At 45.9% G+C, this 20,887-nt stretch overlaps 1 protein-coding gene across 2 annotated transcripts in view; it reads right to left on the bottom strand.

The window, feature by feature from the left end:
- Positions 1-20,887, bottom strand: part of CRIM1 (cysteine rich transmembrane BMP regulator 1) — a 165,753-nt gene that overhangs the window by 48,984 nt on the left and 95,882 nt on the right. For both annotated transcript variants that reach the window (XM_087823471.1, XM_087823470.1), the window contains exons 5-7: positions 17,446-17,567; positions 9,398-9,580; positions 6,804-7,001 (exon numbers count right to left, since the gene is read on the bottom strand). In XM_087823471.1, the coding sequence (XP_087679597.1) occupies positions 6,804-7,001; positions 9,398-9,580; positions 17,446-17,567 (503 nt within the window). The remainder of the gene's footprint in view (positions 1-6,803; positions 7,002-9,397; positions 9,581-17,445; positions 17,568-20,887) is intronic.

Below are 20,887 nucleotides of genomic sequence, written 5' to 3'. Positions count from 1 at the left end.
GAATGACTCTGACTATTTCCTAGAGTCTGATAAACCTTTAAAGTCAGGGGTTTACAAAGCTAAAAATATTCAGAAGGATGTACTGCAAGCTCTCACATCAGTTAATAGAAGGTACCAACAATATTCTGAATGACTGCATTTCTGCAACAACTGTACAGTTTTCCCATATACCTACTGGAAAGGAAGGCCACTTCACTTGGATAATAAATAATTTCATTGTGTTTAAAAATAATTTCATTACTGTATAGTTGGCCCTTATATGGTGGAAATAAACAAGCTTTTTATGAAAAGTGCTGTTGGGTGCTTTAAATACAGGTGTGTTGAGACTAATCCATTCCTCAGAATTCAGGCAAACAATCAAAGGAGATAAATATGAGAATTTTAAAATAAGATGGTCTAATACAGCCATGGTTAGGTAAAGCAGAACATCTCTTGAAAACTAGAAAATGTGATTATTAGTTAAAATTATAAATTCTAAGAGGTTAACACAAGCTAACAGGAAACCAATTCTGCTACTTCTGCTCGATGGTTGTACCAGAAAGGAGATGGGATCTTTCTTTCTGAAGTCGGCAAGCCTTTTCCGAAGGGCATGTCTCTTAATAACCTTCATTAACTTCTGTTTGGTTGCCTAAGAGTTGTCTCTCATCCAAAAAAGTTTAACACAGTCTCAGTAGAGATTGTGTTTATTTAAGTTCGTTGGAAAAACATTCCTATCATTTCGAGAAGGACTAAATATTTTTCATTCACATAGTTAGCATTCCAGACTATGTTTTCCTGCCTCTGTTGATTAGATGAAAATTAGCAGGCCCAAGTCTGAACTACTAGCTTCAACTATTATCTTAGTAGGAAAATTATGAGACTCCCAGTAGTAATGCCCTTTTAGGTGTGGGAAATGGAGAGTGAGGGAAATAAAGAGGCACCTGCTCCCTTGCAGACACTTCAGTGGGGATACCTAATTGCCGGGGTCAGAGCAGGGGTCTGTCTGACCATGGATTTCAAATCAGCTCTGAACAATGTGCTTGAAATATCTACAGGCATTTTCAATTACCAGGTAAAATCAAAGTACTATGAAGTTCATCCACGACAAATTTCTGACGCTTAGGTTCAAGACCTAGGGCAACACATGGTCATCTGCTTTGCATTTGTTCCTTACCGTACAACCTTATTTGGACAAGCAGGGGGGAAAAAGGACTGTGCTATATTTTAACTTCCATTTATGGAGCTAGTTTTCAGGATACTTAGAGTTAAAGGATGAAACCACATGCCTGAGAGTCTTTGCGATATTACGGGTATTTTATTACTTTTGGCCCACTAATGACAGCATAGCGCATGGGACTGAAGCAATGCCACCCATGCACTGAGCTGGGACCCCTGTTATGCACCAGAAGGTTAATATCATGTGACCCTGTGGCATCTCTGACCTCAGCGCCTGCGGGGTCAGCCAAACTATGCTTGACTCCTTGCCACGAAAGCAGTAGCTTAATCATCTGAGATACTGTTCGGTGAGGAAGTACTATGGGCAGGGCTGAAAACATGTTTTCTTCTTTGAAGGAATTCCCACCCAGATATGTGCCTGGTACAGACTTTTCTGGCAGCCCGGCAGAGATCACATTTGAAGGGCAGCCCGATTCAAACTCTACCATCAGCATTTATAGGAAAGACTACAGGGCTCCTGTAAAATGAGCACTGACGAGGAGGAGGTGGGCATACGTGACAGCTCACAGACGCCCAGCCCTGTGGGCCAGGAACACAGCAGGCAATCAGTGGGGGGAGCTGACACCGACGTGGCTTACTAAACCCACATGGGTCAAGAAATGCCTAACGCCCTTTTCAACGCCTTCCTGAGTAGGACCAGGATTCCCCAGGTAAGGGATCCAAGAAAGCGAGGTGGCAGGAAGAAAGATAGCTGTCTGGCTCAACCATATTTCATTCTAAATCCAGAGAATTAGGAATAATCCTCGCACAGGAAACGTTTTAGTCTTCCGCTTCAAGGGTCGGTTAAGTCCAGTAGAATTATTAGGCCTGCCTGAAACTCAGCTCAGTCTCAGATAACAACTCTGCCAATAACACTCATTTTAAGCTTTCTTTAGCGATAAGTTAAAAAAAAAACAACCTGAAGTATACAGAATAATATGATGGACGCTTATATGCCCATTACCCAACTTTGACAATCTACAAATAACTCTTTTGATTTCCAGTCTGAAATGAGAAAATGGATTTTGCTTTTGTTTCAGAGAAACAGGAATTGAAGAAAGGAAACTACCCATTCACCCAACCACAAGCATGAGGTTTATTTACTGGCAACCAAATCATAATATTGAATGTTACCCTGTAAAATATTACCTATGTTGTTCTAAGTTCTTGGAAAGTGATACTCTTGGTTTTGGCTCTGAAATCCCCAAAGTCATCAAAACCATCAACTCCTCCCAGCAGGTGCACATACGAGGCCCGAAGAACACAGAGGTCACTGTGGCCACCTGGGGGGATCAGCCACAGCTCAAGGTAAGACAGCAGACCGAGCCTGACACCAAGACTTCTAAGTGATGATGAAATAATTCTCTCTCGCATCAGGTGGCACAGCCAAGTTGGCCTCACAACTGTCCACCTCTCCTGCATTTTTCTTACTGAGTCATCATGACCATGTCACATACCTCTCGCAACCAAAAATTCCCTCCCCAACACCTTATCTTTAATTATAAAACAAATTTTTAAATGGAAAATGGTACTTAGGGTCCCTCTGACATTCAGAATCAGCTTAGGAAGCATTTATACCTGATGTTATTGGAAAAAAATTAGCAAATTATTCTCAATACCTAATTGTGATGTTAAAATAAAAATTCTTGCTTGCAGAAACAGCTGAAATAACAGTGCTGTGGCACCTATACCCTGGCAAGGCATGTCTTCTTAAAAAGCAGGATATTATATACGATAGTGAGCATGAGCCCTGGAGGGCCTGGGGGAACCCCACTCGAACCCTGTCCTGGAAGGCCCCGTGGCTGCCCCTGAAAGTGGGGTGAAAGCTCTGTGCTCCTCAGGAGGGTGAGCAGCCAATCTGAGGCTAACTGGTCCAACTTGCCTCTAGATGATTGGGCCCACGGTGTGCCAAACACATTTCATGTAACACACGTTCTGTTCTCAAAGTGTGCTTTCAAATATAAGCATTCAATCATTACTCTTTATTCAGCTGATCAGAGGTCCCAATGGCCATCAGCATTTGCGGCTCTGGTTAAGAGGCCCCACGTCGGGGTCTGCAGCCTAACTCGGTGAGAGGATTCTGGCTGTGATTTCCTAGTCCGGTCCTCCCTAACTCACTCATCATTTCTTCATTGACAATTCTGAGCACCTATTTACATGTCAGGTGCTGTTTTAGGGACTCAAAATTATATGGTAAGTTCCTAGCTCATGGGGGATATAGTCTCTTCCACACTACTGGCCAAAAGAGGGTGCTGTGCCCTGTTTGTCTTACAGGCAGTGTACCTGCAGGGTCCAGAGCCGGGGCTCTGGGGACACGCAGCTCTGCCCCTTTAAAGCTGCGTGACCTTGGGGACGTGGCATGACCTCTCTACTTTGGTTTCTGTGATGGTAATTTGGGATCAGTGTCTGCACAGAGGGGAGTTGTAAGGATCAAATGAGCTGACGCTCTTGCAGCACTTAGGCCTGGCTCACGGTCAGTGCGGGAGAAATGTCAGCTACTGTCCTCGCAGGCTGGAAATAAGACAATGCAAACAGTGCCAGACGCTGAGGGAGACCTCATTGTGCTGCCTGCCTTTTTTGTTTTTAGTTCTGAGGGAGACGAAGACACAGCTTCCATATGTACACTTAAATGGCAAACTTCATGTGCTATTCCATGCATTTCCATCTTAGCTCTTTACAAGAGCCAGGAAATAAAAATATGTGGTTGATGGGCAGGAGTCTAGAAGCAGCAGCAGAGCGAAGCCAAGGACCAGCCACAGACTTACGGAGCGGGATGGCTTATCTGTACACCTGAATTGGGTGTTGACAATAACTTGGTGAGACTTAATCACGAGAGGACTAAAGTGCCAATTCAAAAGGCACTTAGGTACTTGTGAATCGAGTTAGCTGTCAAGTAACAGCTTACTCTTTAAGGGCCCCCAGGCTCATGTCCCCAGGGCTCCAGGAGCAACCAAGCACACTATGTTGTCACTTGGAAGGTATGTATCTTTAATAACAGCAGCAGCCACAAGGTTCTTCCTCCCTGCAGGTCCTAACGCACCATATTTGGTACTGCAGTAATTTATTTAGAAAAAAAAAAAAAAAAATCTAAAACCAGTCCTTGTGTGGGGTCCTTTTATATAATTTCAGGCTCTGACTATGCACCTTGGGATTGCAGCTAACAGGGTGAGGGCCAAAATTTGTTATGCAATTGTGCGCAGAGGAATTTATTATGTGGATAAACTGCATGAATACTAGTGTTTCTGTTTTTCTCTGAATAATGCTGGCTGATTGTTTATTACACATTAACCTTGCTATTATCTTATTTCATTGAATCCTTTTGCTACTCTGCAGTTACTCAAAATCCTATTTAAATATGCTGCTGAGAAAAATACTTTCAAATCGTTCTAGAGACTTTCTTGGGTCCTTCCCGAGGTTCCCGAGTGAGAGAAGGTGGCAGGTGGGCGATCATATAAAAAACACCTGGGGAAGCTGCAAATGATTTCCTCCCTATGACCACACTCCCCATCTCTCCCAACACAGAGCTAAAGAGCACAGATGAAGAGAGATTAACAAGGGAAATAGAAATCGGGGCATTAGTAAACTGAGATGACATTTGGGAGCAGGGTCAGCAGGCAAAAATGCAGCTGAATCCAACAGACTTCAGTTTATCCCAGCTCAGCCACATAGTGGCAGGTGGTCTTGGAGGAAACGATCTAGGCCTCTCCGAACCTTTTCTTCTTTCAGCTCTGCGATGGACTAGTCAGGTGTTCAGCACGGCGCTGCCGGCGAGGCCCACCCACAAAGCACTTAACCACGCAATCTGGCTGGGGACCCTTTTTGTCTCCTGGTTTGAAGTTAACTAGGAACTGTCCCTGATTCACCTTAGTGTCCAATGGTGTATGTGGATTATGGGAGGTTCTTAGTAAACTTTTTTGGAATTAATGGCTTAAGGAAAGCTGCCATTCTTTTCTCAAACAGGGCAAGATTAGATTACAACTCTGTGCATATATTGCAGACACCAAACTGTGATCAAACGAGCACTCACTCCCTAAGCAAGCTACAGATGTGAGAATAAATCAGTTAGTTTCACATACTATTTCTACTCACCAACGGCTCTCCACTCACCACGGAAACTATGCTAATGGTGAAGGAGAGGAGCGTAGAAGGGTTGCCTTTCTCCACGTACTTTCAGAAAGGCCTTTTTAATTTTTTTACAAGTTTTCCTTTCACATCTATGATTCAAGATTTGTGATGTTAAAGTTAAAAAAGTTAGGGTTTACTGGATGATGCATTTCTGTGTTCAATTTTTCTGACATTATCACGCACACGTGTGTACTTCAATATTTCAAGCTGACCACAGATATACCCTAATTCTTAGGGACAGAGAGTCCCACATTTCTCTGTTTTGACAAGTCACCCTTCCTTGTATAGCTGGGCGCCCACCAGGCACACATATTTCTGTGCGCTCCTTCTCCAGAACTGAAATGCTGCTCTCAGGGGATGGGAGGAACATACATGTGAGGGAGGGAGTGATTTCCACGAAATGGTCACCTGGAAGCTATAAAGTTGTGAAGTGTGGCAGCTGTGCTCTGAGTAGAGTAATGGTGAGGGAATCGGTGATGTCAATAGGACTGGAGTCCTCAAGCTTAAATTTTTACATGATTTTTTAAGGTCATTAATAATGCTAACCCCTCAGAGGTTAATGAAGCAAGTCAGGCAAACTCTGAAGACTGAGTTTATGAAAATTTAGGTAGAAGCAAAAGCCTTCTTGATAGCAGACTTAGCCCACTGAATGAGTTTCTGAAAAGTGTTGTTGGTTCCTTGTTTTTAAAAATTCCAGAAGGATCCATCTTCAACAGATTAATTTTGGACCCACTTTAGTTCCCTTTACACGCAAATGTGCTTCTTAATGGCTAATCTCTCTACTGGGTCTGTCGGTATAAATATTCAGTCTCTTTTCTGTAGAAACTGACATGGAGAGAGGATTAAGGCTGATGTGAATCAGTGTGCAGGGAATCTTTCCAGGATGTGGGAAGTGGGCTGAAAAAGGGTTTGGGAAGTAAGACTAGTTCAGGAAGCCTCAGGCTCCTCTCTTTTAACAGGATGGCAGGTAGTAAATGTAGGACTGAGACGTAAGTAAAAGCCCGAGAGGAACTGCAAAGCCACAGACACCTTGAAATGAAAAGTAGAACGGATGCTCAGAGTGAGGGCAGCAGGCAGTGGAAAGTGCTTCCAAAGGCTCCAGGTTCCTTTTCTAGCTGCTAGGACTCCTGGGTTTGTGGGAGCTACAAGCTGAACAGGCGATGTTGGAGTCCTGGGGCTTATTTCCCATTTTATTTCACTGCATTGGTCTTTGGATGTTAATTAGACTTGAAGTGAACTGCATTAAAATGTATATTTGCTTGTGAATTATTCACATAAGCATACCTGCAGTGGTAAAATAAAGACCCCACGATTCTCACTGTAAATCTGCAACATTTCCCCCAAATGATAAATGTTTCTGCAACTGGTAACAGCATGAAGCAGAAACTATGCCCAAGGAAATAAAAAACAAGTAAGGACATAGTGGCAGAAGCGTATCCCACACGAGACACTCGCCAGGGATTCATCAGAACCTCGAGGTTTACCTTCGCACACGGGGCAGCACTCCCCGGGCACCTTGACGGGGTTCATGCAGCTCTGCCCGCAGACCGTGGCCACGCAGTGGGGCTCCCCATTGATGCACTGGCAGAACGTGCAGTCGTCTTCCCGCCACCGGTCTCCATGGGCGCGGATCTGCCCGTTGGCGTAGCAACCAGCAGGATTATTGAATGGATACACCGGATCTAAAGGAAAACGTGAGTTCACAGTAAGACTGGCGGCATCCCACACCTTCTCTCTGCCTCTACCTGGAGATGGCTTTCCCCGGTCCTAGCTATCTGCAGTTCTTTTCCAGCTGGGATTTGCAGCAGCTCAGGGTTGGGTGAGGTGTCTCTTGGGGGACATGCGAAAGCCACTGTCATACTCAATTTCTGTCCACCCAGCCTGCCACTGCACAAAGGATGGGACACGTGGCACAAAAACCAATGTGTGGGCGCGGTTGCTTCATCGAGTTGCCAGCTCTGGGCACAGAGCTGGGGCTGGTAATTAGAAAACTCAGATGGACTTCTGGCTCAGACAGCGTCGTCCAGGCCGTCCAGTTACGTTTATCACACCTGGATTTCACTGCCTGTGGGTGGGAGGAGTAATGCCCCACCTAACTCAGAGCAACACTGTTGCTTCTGGGACGAGCAGAACTCCATCGCATGGTGCCCGGAGGCCCGTGGGGACAACAGGCAGGAGTGAGCGGGCCCTCGCTGTGGCCTTGCTCACAACAGGGCTGGCTGAGACAGGCCGCGGGCCACTGCTTGTGCCCTGGAGGCAGAACTGTAAACCTCGATATACAGGGGTGGGCAAAAGTAGGTTTACAGTTGTTCCTATAGAAAATACAGTAATTGATAAGTAATAATATAGGAGTGAACTGTTTTGTGTACTCACAACTGTAAACCTACTTTTACCTACCCCTGTATTTCTCCCTGTGAGCTGGGCAGCCAAGCAGCAGCTGAGGTAAGAGGAAAGGGTAGCCAAAGCTATTGTAACATAAAATGTTTTCTGAGCTTATTGACCAGGACACAAATGCTGCATACAAAGTCCCCAAATACCATTATAATGAGAGGAACTGGATAAATCAATCAATTTTCTTTTTCAGAAACACACACAATCTGGTCTCCACAGCAAGTGCTGCTGTGGTTGGGGCGAGTCCACACAGCTGTGAGTCTGGTCCTCTTTATTCTGAAGAGGTAACAGGGTGTCGTAAGAAAGAGGCCACCGCTTTAGAAAGGCAATCTGCCAGAGATGGAAGCAGCCAAGTGACCCGAGTCAGATAAGACTTTATAAATTGCTTTATAAAAAAATTACATTTCTACTCTGAGCCTGGGTTTAAATTCCAGGAAGTGAGACATACCCGGATTTGTACCCAAGCAACTCAGTATGATTATTACACAGAGGGGTAGCTATGTTTTCACACCAGCAACTGCTATGTAGTTTCAGGGACTATCACCAACCGGGGGTAGCTAGGGAACAAATCAATGGGGAAGGTTCAAAGTCTGATGTGATTTTTGAAAATCCCAACGACACTTAAAAAGCGAACCACCTTCCTCGCACGTTGGCTGAAATAATTTCTAATCGGGGAAAGGACTTCGCTGCTATGAACTACGGTTCAGTGTTAGGAATGCAGTTTGTATACTTTAAACATTTTCAGATCTTCAATATGATGTGCTCAACACAGCTCAAACATTGGAAAGGAGTTTGGAAAGACAGAGAAGAGCATGGCGCATGGCATGGCATTCCGCCCTCCCATTTCATCCGCCAGACGAAGCTGAAACGTCCGGCTCCGGGCTGGAGGTCTGTGGCCCGTCAGGACAAGCAGGCTCACGTGGCCTTCCTACCTGGCGAACAGCGTGGTGAGTGCAGACAGACACACACACAGGCAGGGTGCGCTGTTCCTGGCTTCACTGCGAGCTCAGACAAGGGGCTACTTTCCTGGACTTTAGTACCCTAACCCCTAAAAGGTATGGACTGCAGCAAGTGAAATTCAGAGTTAGCATCCTGAAAATGTTCATTATTTCTGAATACCTGTTGGAGGAATGGGAACTATTACTTCTTGGAGGGGACAAGGGCACAGAGAGAGAGCAGGCTCCTAAGAGCCTCTGACACTTGGCTGGGCTTTGAGCTGGTGTCACCACCATGCCACCAACGACGCCACTCTCACCTCCACCCATTCTCAAAGGACAGGGAGCAGCAGGGTCCTGACCCCCTTGGAGGGGCTGGGGAATGGAAGGGACACAGCTGAGCTCCTCTCTGAGCTGACTGGCTGCGACTGTCAGGGCCGAGGGCCGTCCTGTCCTAACTGGGCAATCTAAGGCGAGCAGGAGGGAAGGCCAGCGTCGCGGTGAACAGAATGTCCCCAGGCCTTGCTAAGGAACTGCTGGAACGGCAGGGCAGGAACACGCTGACAGTGCGACAGGTGACCTGTCATCTACACCCAGGGCGTAACCTCCCTCGGGGTAGTATTTCCCGGGAGTCCGTGTGGCATTAACGAAGTCCTAAAGGAGACCAGATGTTATAAAGAAGGAGCTCCTTCAGTAATCCCGTTTCAGGGCGAGGCCCCGCGCCCCCCGCCCCCTCCAGCGGGCACCCTCACCTTCGCACACCGGGCAGCACTCCCCCTCGGGCACGTAGTACCGCTCGCAGCTCAGCTCCCCGCACTGGGCGGTGAAGCAGATGGCGACGCCGCCCTGGCACCGGCAGAACCGGCACTTGTCCAACCGGAACATATCCCCGTCGTTATATTCCACGTTGTTGAACACGCAGGCTGGCTTCGTTTCTGGAGGGGTTCAAACCAACAGGCGTGTTCAGTCATTTCGGAGCGGTGCCCTTCATGTCTCTCAAACAGCCTCTAGAAAACTCTCTTAGCAGGGGGTTATCATCCAATGAAAATTTACTACAGGCGACATAATTTTTTGTGACAGCAATAGAGCAATGTAACGTAAAACAAACAAAACATACTGTTACCCTCTGCCCCGAAGAAATGAAATTCCTCTTAGGAAAACCTACACGGACCCCCCCATCCCAAATAAAGGAAACTGCGTGACCATGGCGCTCACATCACTGACCTGTGCTTTAAAGAAATTACACTTGTTTTGTTAAACCAATTTGTTGCCTCAAATAAATGATCCCGTCTTCACATTAGGTTTTGTCCTGCCTCAAAAAATTTACCCAGGCCTTTCGGAGGTGAAATTCTTCTCTTCCTCCCGTGTTCTCACCTGCATTCTTTTTTCTCTCTATGCGGTTTAATAATTTGTAACTTTAATCATACTTGGCTTTTAACAAAGCTCTTTCCACATGCATTACTTTATGTAACCCCAGTAACAAGAGCCTGATGTAGATGTTATGATCCCAAGTTCAGAAGTGAGGAGATGCAGGGTAATTTGCTGAAGTCACCCATTTAGCAAATGATAAAAGCAAAAACAGGTCTTCAACTGAATCCCGTGGACTTGCCATCGCATTTCAACGTTGTGCCCTGCTAAGGACTGGAAGTCCTGCATTTAGAATTCTCATCAGGATACCAATGACTTAAAATGTTTTCTCTGCCCTGAAAAACTCTCCCTACATTCATTCCTTATCTTTAATTTTGGTTGACTTAAAAGAACTCCCATTGGACAAAGATATCACAAGAAAAAGAAAACTATAAATCAATATTCCTTGTGAATATAGATATAAATGCCCTCTGAAAAATACTAGCAGACTGAATCCAGCGACATATTAAAAAAGATAAGTATCATGACCAATGGGATTTATTCCAAGAACGCAAAGTTGGTTTAACATCCAAAAATCAATTAATATAATATGCCATGTCAATAGACTAAAGAACAAAAAACCGAAAACAAAGAAAAAAAACAAGCAAAAACCCACACACATACAATCAACTCAATGACACAGAAAAATCATTTGACAGAATCATATACCCTTTCATGATAAAAATATTCAGTAAATTAGGAAAAGAGACCATCTTCAACTTGGTCAATGGCATCTATGAAAATCTCACAGCTAACGTGACTCAGAAGTGAAAGACTGAGTCCGCTCCCCGTAAGGTCAGGACTGAGACAGCGATGCCCACTCTCACCACCCGACAGCGTTGTAGCGGAGGCTCCAGCTGAGGCAATTGGGGAAGGAGAGAAACAGCATCCAGGTTGGAAGGGAAGGAGTAAAACTACCTCCAGTTGCAAATGACATGACCTTGTACATAAAAAAATTCTAAGGAATCTACCAAAACAGCATCAAAGCTAATAATGAACAAGTTCAATAAAATTTCAGGCTAAAATCGCAACTCAAACAAACTGTATATCTAAACACCAGCCACGAACCATCTGACAGTGATGTTAAGGAAACAATCCCATTCACAGTAGCATCAAAAAGAATGAAATATTTAGTAATAGATTTAATAAATGAAGAGCAAAACATGTACTCTAAAAACTAGAAAACATTGTTTAAAGAAATGACAGGAGGGCTAAATAAAGGGAAAGAAATCACATGTTCATGAACTGGAAGATAATACTGTGAAGATGAACATATTCTTGAAACTGGCTACGTATTCAATGCAATCCCTAATGGAACACTAGCTAGTTATTTTGCAGAGACTGCAAACCAATCCTAAAATGTGTATGAAAATGCAAGGGATCCGGGATTGCCAATACAGCACTGAAAGAACAAAGCTGGAGGACTCAGAATTCCTGATGTCAAGACCTGCTACGATACTCCAGAAATCAAGACAGTGTGGTACTGGCCTAAGAACAGACCTATAGTTCAATGAAACTGAGAGTTTAGAAATAAATTCTTACTTTTATTGACTTTTGAGAAGGGTACCAAGACAATTCATTGAGGGAAAGAATTGTCTTATCAACAAATGGTGCTGGGAAAAGATAAACACATGGTAAAAAAAATAAGCATGAACCACTCACTATGCATCAGAACTATGATCTCACTGTCACAGCTACAGAGCGCGTAGAAGAAAACAGAAATAAACCTTTGTGACTCTGGGTTAGGCAATGGTTTCTGAGAAATGACACCAAAAATACAAGCAATAAAAGAAAAATAGAGTTAAGATGGATTTCACCAACTCTTGTCCTTTCAAGAACACCATCCAGAAAGTACAAAGGTAACCTACAGAATGGGAGAAAATACTTGCAAACTATAGAAAGGCGTTGCATTTAGAACACACGCAGCACTCTTATAACTCAACAATAAAAAGAATCCAAACTGAAAAATGAGGAAATATTTGAACAGACATTGCTTCAAGTAAGATACAGAAATGGCCAATCATATATTTGAATCTCTCCCTGGTGCTTGTTGGATGTAATATTTCTTTTTTCAGAAAATTAATGTTATGTTAAAAGAAACCATCTCATAGCTCAGAATTCGTCTGTATACATTTAGCCATACGATCTGAGCTGAGATGGATCTGGGCAGTCAGACCACAAGTTCCAAAGGAGAGAAAAAGGGGTGCTTTTACAAATCAAACCTGCATCCTGGGGAGTGAGGCAAAAGGCTCCTCTCGCACAGTGCAGAGCGTCCCTTCACACGGAAGAAAAACATTTATCAACCAATCCCTATCAATTCCTTAGTTGCACTCATCAGCCTCATCTACCACCTGGGGGAAGCCACAGCCCTGGAGCGAGATGTGAAGTCAGGAGGGAGGTTCTGGATGCGAATGCAGCTCGCAGGCGACCCGCTTTCGTGTGAGGTGCGCAGCAGGGTAAGCAGTGCCGGACGTGCGGCCCAGTGCGGTTAGTTAGGCCTCGCTAACGCCCCGGGAGAGGGCAAGGGAGTGAAGTTGGGGAGATGCAGTTCCCAAAAACACGATCCATTCTTTAGGAGAAAATAAATAAATTAAAAAAAATCACACAACATAATGAAATTGCTGTTTGATGTTGAGAGAAATTTCGAGGCTCTTCAGAAACGCACACGATGAAAAGGCTGGCCGTGGTCTTTGAGGAGCCCGTCGGGGCGGATGCGAATCTCGGAGCAGTGTGCACAGGATCGCCGCCTCTACAAGAGGGCAACTTCAGTGGCCGTGCAAAGAAATAATTTACCAGGTCATCTGTACTTTTCAAGGCAGAGATGCGTAAAATGTGTCTTTTTAGTGACTTCTTGTGTTTTGTGTCTGCCCAATTAAATTTTATGTTTCTAAGTTCTGAAGTCTTCCCTTCCCTCTCTAATATATTCCAGAACTGCCGAGAAAGAGCCGGGCAGCCCTGGCTGTTAACAACCCCGCCGCCTGCCGAATCACACTGATTGGCAGATGCTGAGAGGCACACAATTCTAATGAAGGGAAAGACTAAAATGCAGAACTTCACATCAGCAGAGAACAAATCTAAACAGATAGAGTTGTTGCCTTTTCTCTTCAATCTCCCACCAGAAAACGGCCAATATCTTTCCTCTGCTCTCATCTCACCAGGGGTGAGCTGTACAGGAAGCCAAGTGGGTAGACATCAAAGCCACAAGAGAGCCGGCTGTGTAGCCGATGAGAAACGTCTGAAAATTTCTCTGTAAGTCAACAGCAAACTGATATAATCACAACGACAGGGTGCGTGGATAAAAGCCTTTTTTCCCCCCGATGGGGGGAGGAAGTTTGTGTGCTGCCACACGCCAAGCAGAAAGCGAACGATGCTTATAAAGGATTGCGAAAGGCTGTATCACTCTTAAGCAAAATTAGCTTGCTAAGGCCCCAGGAACAGGATGGGTGCTCAATAAATGCATATTAAATGGGACATTTCTCTCACAGTGCCATATGCTCTCCATTACTGTAGAAATAGACAGTATGTCCCCAGAAACATCACTGAGCATTATTGCTGTACAGACAATGGGTTCTCAATAGACGTTTTTGTACTAATTTTCTTATTAATGAACTTCAGGTCTGAGTTTTTTAGGCCCAAATTTTAGGTGAGGCTCACGCTCTCCTGTGATGAATCCATTTTACATGGTAGTTTCTGAGGTTGGAAGAGTCAGTTATTAGCTATGACACGCAAAGCAAAATGTTCTATTTAGATTGTCGTCACAATCACTGGACCCCTGATCATATCTAAGAAACCAAATGATATTTCACATTTGACGCCAAAGACGTCAAACCCTAATGCCCCCAGGGATGACAGAGGTGGCCGGTGTAAGACAATAGGGCGGATTGGGACAAAATCAAGAACACATATACCCATTGAAAAGGAAGGGCCGTCACTCAGCTCCAGCTGAGAGGTGATGAAAGTTTTGTTTGTGGGCTGGGGCAGCCACGGAACTGTTTTTTGAAGGATGCCTGGGGTTGTTCCACCTCTGCTATGAAAATCATCCTCGTAGGTGATGATTTCGATGAATTCTAAGTTTACACAGAAGGAGCAAGAGCATACCATCTGCTCCTCTGGTTTCTAAACAACAGGGCTCTTGTTCAGCCAACACCCCGAGAGTCCTGCCTTCGGCCCTCGTCAGAATGCAGTCACAACCCGTCACGATCTGGCTGGCAGCCCTCCCAGCCTTCCCCCAAAACCAAACCAAAACAAAGCGAACCGCAGAGGGAGGCGACGTTTACAGCAAGCATCCTGTCCATCTATTTGTCCAGGCGCACGCTTTCAAAACTCAGGAGTTCTTGAATTCTCTGTGAACACTGCGTAACCTTGTGTTTTCACTTTAACGTGTATCTTAAAAAATAATAATAATGTGAGCATGTGGGTCATCTGGATGGCAGCTCAGAAACTGAGCTCGGTCACGCAACCTGCTTCTTCATGTGGGTTTGTTAGTCACCCGCTGCCCTGAGCTGGGCTTTCCACGTGCATTCCTCCGTGTTGGGGAATCCCCAATTTCAAGAGACGATGCCACAGGCATCCAGGCTCCAGCCGTGTGCCCAAATCATCTCTGAGAACCGCTTTCACGCAGCTGCGTTTTCGTATTTTGCTGCTGCTTTCCTTGAGAAGAGCAGCCCCAGGAAACTGGTTTCTGCCTTGGTGGTGTCAGAGCAGCTGAGGACATCACCTACTGCATGTTCTCACGTTTCCATCTGAGCAGAGTGTGGCCCTGCCCAGTGGGCTTCTTTTCTCTAGACATCAGAATAGTGGACTGACTCCATTTCCCTTTTCACTCTGGTGGCCAGGAAGCCAGGAACCTGCCTGACGTTTAACTCCAGCAAGTGGACAGATGGACACTCGTGGCCTGCATGGCTGTGGGACCCTTCCTTCTGCTTTTCCCTTTCAGCCTCTACGTACTACACTATGGTTCCAACTCTCTTTTCACATTAATGTTTCACCACTGTGTTATTGTACTTGTCCTCACCGTAAAAGGTGCCTCAAATCCTCTGTGGATAAGCAAGACTTTCTACACGCACGCACACAAAATAGGCCTCTGCTTTTCTAGGCGATGATAATGAATCTTTGATGTGTGATATCCTTTGATGGTAAACTTATGACCACAGTAAGACTTTCCCAGGGCACTAGGTGGCAAATAAATACCCCCCCACAAGTGTGTGTGTGTAAGGCAGGTGTGCATATGGGTGCATGTACATATGTCAAAAGAAGTCAAACACAGATTTTGTCAGAATTTACGGTTATTTACTCCATTATACATTATTCTGCAGGACTATGAATCTTCATCGTATTAGAGTTTCTAGTCTCATCTACAACTGAAGGAGTAATACTTGAGAAACATTAATAACAGGACAAGAAATTAAGACGAAGATCACCCAATACGTTTATGGTGGCAAGAGAGAGGCACCACTGGAAACACTGTGACTGCGCTTTGCTGTCTCAACACTTTCTCATGGCAGACGGCAGGGCCTATTCCTGAACTCAGAGCTCTATAAAAAGTGAGGTTATCAAGCGGGACAGGCCCTGGAGATGAACCCAAGGCACCGAGGTGGCGGTGTCATCATGAGCTGTCCGAGTCACATCACGTCGGTGAGAGATGTAAAGTTCATGTCCTGAGAAGCAAGACACGACACTTGGGTTCCTACAACCAAGAAGCAAGGAAAGCAGAAAGGCACTCGCTCCTCTTCGCCATCCAGGGGGCACAGCAGTGCACTGTTACCAGAGCTGGTATTTCCAGGGGACAAATGACTTAAGCTTAAAGTGTAGGGCAGTAAAAGATGGGGCATCCCCACAAAGAAGCCCTCTGTGGGCTGGTATCAAAACAGCCACCTCCAGAGGGAACTAAGACAGTCTGAATCGGATCACTCACTCACGCACCCAACAAAACCCGGGTGTCCTCCGTGAGGCAGCCCACGCGCTACGATCCACAACGCGAGGACAGGCCGCCGTCCCTGGCAGTTCAGATTCTAGGAGACAGACAGCATACCTGCAGGGTGCTGAGCACTGGAAGAGGGCACTTCTGAGGTGCTCGGAGCCAGGGCAAGGAGCGACTAGTTCTGTCTCAAATGGGACACATTAAATATTCACAGAAAATCATCTACAATCAATTAAACTGCAGTGGTACCAAAGAAAGAAGGTCTGCTTGGCCATTTGCTGGTGCTCAGCAGACAGAACACTCGGCTGGATGATACGGGTGTGGAGAAGCACCAAGAAGAGATCTGCAGATGAACGTGGAACGTTTTTTGCACTTGGGCTCATAGTGGTAAGGTCAAGTCGGGAAGCTCACCTCGCCTTTTCTATTCCCTGGAATGTCCCAAACAGTGTCTTTGGATGAGAACAGACGGTGGGAATATGAAATAATAACACTATTTGCTCCTGAGGCACAATTCCAAGTGCTTTGCAGACAAAACCTCAATTTACTGTTATTCACTCCATTTTACAGATGTGGAAAACTGAGGTCATTTGGTTCCTGTCTATGTTCTCTCTTAACCACAAAGCCATTCTGCAAGCATTTCTTCAAAGCAAAGCAAAACAACATGTGGCCACTGGTCTAAAAATTACAGGACTCAACTGTCATAGAAGCTTGCCCGTGGGGAGCGGGAGCGGAGGCTTGGAGGAGGGCAGGCCATCTTCTGAACTGACTTCTTACAGGCAGTAGCTGGTAGGGACGTTTCTATACGTGCACTTTTGTATTTGTCCCAATCCATCTTCATGTTCCTTGTGAGTCCAGGCACTGACGAAGCCACGCTCTACAATTACTGACATCTCACTTGAGTTTCCCTCTTTGATTTCCTTCTGAAAATTCTGACGGAGGGGCGTGTTTTAGGTTCTCCTTTCTTCTAGCATCTACCTTCAATGAACACCCTGCCCCCAAACACCAAACCCTCTCACACAGGGTGAAAGGGAGAGGTGGCTTCTATTTGAAGGAATCTTGTGACTGGAGAATCCTATTTCTGGGCCACAGGGCTCAAACTGAAAGCAGGCCAATGCTAGTGACCACGCGCTGGTGAGAGATGTCCTCTCTAAGCAGGGAAACTGAACCCAGTGGAACCTCTTTTGGGTGTCAGATTGTGGTAGCTCCCATGTGGTGTCAGCTCCACCCATTGCCTCCTGAGGACAGGAGCAACATGATCACAGGTTCCAGGAGCTTCCTTTTCTGATGGATGGAATGATGATCCCCTAACGCCCTTTACCGCATGCTGGGACCGTAACCAAACCTCTCTGAGGGAGCTTCATCAGGTCCCTGAGTATATTCCCTGCCATATAAAAGGCAAAAACAGCTGGATTGAACCCTCCCTCCTCCTCCTGCACAAATGTACACTCTCTGAGAACAAGAGACCCCACGTACCATTAACACATTCAAAGACATCACAGCACTTTCCAGGTGTCCCATCTCCACGAGAGACTATGCGGGGAATGGATCCCACCTCACACACGGGGAAACCACATAAGCCAGAGAGACACTCGCATCTGAAACCAAAGAAAAGGGAAGGAAAACCCCATGAATAAACAACATAGAAGCTGGGAGCCTACAAAGCGGCTGTGGCACACTGACCCCACTACATGGCACCGTCCTGTTTATCTGGTGCCACTGGGGGGTGGGGAGCGGGTATTCCACATAACTAAGGCTCGTCTAAATACCCAGATTTTAAACTTTGACCATTTTAACAGCAATATTCCCCAAATGCATTACTTCATTTCTTACTTAACTAGACCAGTACTGAGCATAACATCTTCTTGATGACTCAGGGCCACTTAGATCTGCATATATTTCACGTTCAGTGAGGCCTGCACGGGCTACCACAGAAGGAGTGCTCCCGAGTTCAATGGCCCGGTGTTGCCGCTTTGTTGCTGACCTTCAGGTATTTTTGAGATTTTTCTGGCTCTTCTTTCAACACTTAAGTTACTGCTTTTCCAGTCTTTCTTTTTGTGTGTGTGTGAGTGTGATTGTGTCTAGTAGCGCCCTCATGTTGATCCGCACGAATTAATTTGTAACTGTGTCTAACCAAAGACGCAGACTCTGGCTGAAGGCCGAGGAGCTCTTTATACGTAAAGGGGGGTCTTCTAAGCTGCGTGTGCCTTTCTCACTACGCGCGCGAACGAGGTGTGCGATGGCCTGCAAGCCGGCTCTGCCGGCTCGCACCCACGACTCGGCTCTGCTGAGACTGGCCTAGACACAGAAAAACAGAGGCAGGTGAAAATCAGAGGAGGAAAATGTGGTCAGCTGCCTGACCCGATCTGTCAGAATGAAACGGGACGCGGGGACGAGAGGCTCGGGGCAGCAGGGTGTCAGGACGTGAACGTGCTGCAGGGAAGGGGCAGCGAGCCGCCTGCCCTGGATCTCCTGGGGACCGAAGTGTGGTCAGAGGGTGGAGAGGGTGACCGAGGGAGTTCCCAGGTAGGCAGACGTGAGAGGACAGTCCTACAGGAAGTACGTGGGTGTTAACGTACAGTGCGGGTCAAGAGCAGGAGAAGGGGACATTCCCCGCAGGGAAGAACTATTCACACATCATTACTTCTGTTCTAGCCCCTCCTTGTGTAAGTGATCATTCTGCTCCTCTATTGTTCTTCGGATCTTTAATAAACTAAAATATTCCTGGAGTCCACGAGAACCTCAGTGATCAGGTCCAGAGGTTTAATTACATTTCTAGTTAACTGTAGAACTAAAAGGAAACAAATAGAAATTAAAATTCACACCAAAGATCACTAAAGCCACAAGAAAGGTGTCAATGACCGAGGCCGGCCCTCTCAGGCTTCTTCCACGTGGGGGACAGTTATAGTGGATTCCGGGGAGGAGATGGTGTTAGATAATTAAGGTTTTGCTGCAATGGTATTTCTGCCAATGGTTTAAAATAAATATCTGTTTTCTGTGAGTGGAGCTGGGAGCTCTCGATGTATAATCTGTATTCCTACAGGGCTGTCACCTTCTGAGACTGAGTCAATATGAACTGGGCTTTTAGTCCCTAGTAAGGTTATCCTATAAGTCTTTCATTTTTATCTGCCCAGCCACTGTAGTACCAAGCACATAACCCTAACACTGTGGCATTACAGCAGCAATAAACTGTTTACATTGATTGTAATTCACACGCTAAGTATTGAGAGGCCACGCCCTGATCCCAATATCTGGGTGTGATTGCAATGAAAGATTCTTACAAGGAGAGCTGGGATTCACATTCTTGCCTACTGATGTGTTCCAATCATTCTCATTTAAACACCGAGTGTGCAATCAACCAAAAAATGTATCTTCCTATGTTGTCCTTGAACCCTTCAGTGACCTTCACTGAACAGTGTGTGCCCTTATGTGCCTGGCTCTCTGCTAGGCTGTCAGAAATTATGCCAAGCTGAGAACCATAACTAAGTCTAAGTCTTCTTTTTCCTCTTTAAACATTCGATCTATGTCCCAACATTTAAGTAGCTCTTGTTTTCCTAGAAACTCACATAGGTTGTCTCCAGCATGTTGCAGGAGACCTAAAACTGCATAAAACTGCCTATGACCCCACTTAGAAAAGGAAACCCTTTTTGCTAAGTTTCACTTCTAAACCAGAATGACTGCACATTAAAGACCTAAGGACTCAGATGCCCTGGTTTTTGCTTGCTGGCGTCCTCCCAGCACCTTTCCGCTTCTCTGCATCTTTCTTGGCAAGCCCTCCCCCGACCTGGTGTCATCTTTTGACTTCTCACACCTTCCCCTGAACTTGAGATTAGGAGATGTTAAAGATCATTAGCACCTTAATATAGAAAGAATTTACAGACAAGGTGCAAGTCTGGGCTCATGGCAGGTATCTGTCAAGCAACTAGCTATGGGGTTGAAACTTTATGAAACAGTTTTTTGTTTTTTTTTTAAACAGTCAAATAGCAATTTCACATAGTTCAACATAACACAGTTCACATGAATTACCTCTTGACAGGTATGTCTACATTCACTCTCCCAGGTAACAAATGGGGGACACCATCATGACCCTTACTTGTCAAGGAAATTCATTATGCCTACAAATTAGGTGAGTCCAATGTATTTTTTAAAAGCCTTCGATAAAATTATTCTAGATTCTCCAGTTTACCAACACTGGGGGTAGGTAGTCTTCCTTTTTACAGATGAGAACAGGGAGGCATAGAGCTGAAATTAAGTAAGACTTCCTATCCTATATTTTCCACTAAAAGAGGATAGATTTTTCTTCTACTGAGTCTCGAAGAGGAAATGCTGAATTATAGAACTAAGCGTGCAAACTACACCTTGTCCTCACCCCCCTTTCTCTTCATTTTCATTTATTTTTGTCCCCCGCATCCGCCACCGCCCCAGTCTTCCTCCTACCTCCTACCCCAATGCTGAGTGAAGGGCAAGCCCGGGGGTGCAGGAAGCCTGGACCTGTGGCGGGGAGCAGGCTAACACATGGAGGGGAGATGCTCATTAAACTGGCGTCACCCCCCCTCCCGCCTGAACCCCCCCCAGTGCCTAGGCTCCAACTGGGTCCCCACTCACCCGTCTCTCCTAGTCCCAAACTCCGCCACGCCCACCCTACGGCTCAGCTCCTGTACTTGGCGTAAAGCACCTTCAATTAGGCCTCAGTGGGGTGGTCAGTTCTCAGCCTCACATCCGACACCCTGGGCCACGTACCGTCCCCCCTCTCTCCCCCACATACCGTCCCCCCTCGCAGTGCTTCTCCTCACCTGCCTCGCGCCACAGTCACACTTCTGGTCTCCAAACAGCCCCGGCTGGGCTGTCTCTGCCGCTCACCCGCCTGATTCCCTCGCACACGCCTCCTCCAGCCCTCGCCTCCGGCTGTCTGTCTAGG

Source organism: Miniopterus natalensis, chromosome 13, assembly GCF_054644295.1.
Source record: "Miniopterus natalensis isolate mMinNat1 chromosome 13, mMinNat1.hap1, whole genome shotgun sequence".
Classification (NCBI taxonomy): domain Eukaryota; kingdom Metazoa; phylum Chordata; class Mammalia; order Chiroptera; family Miniopteridae; genus Miniopterus; species Miniopterus natalensis.
This window is presented reverse-complemented; position numbering and strand designations above follow the sequence as displayed.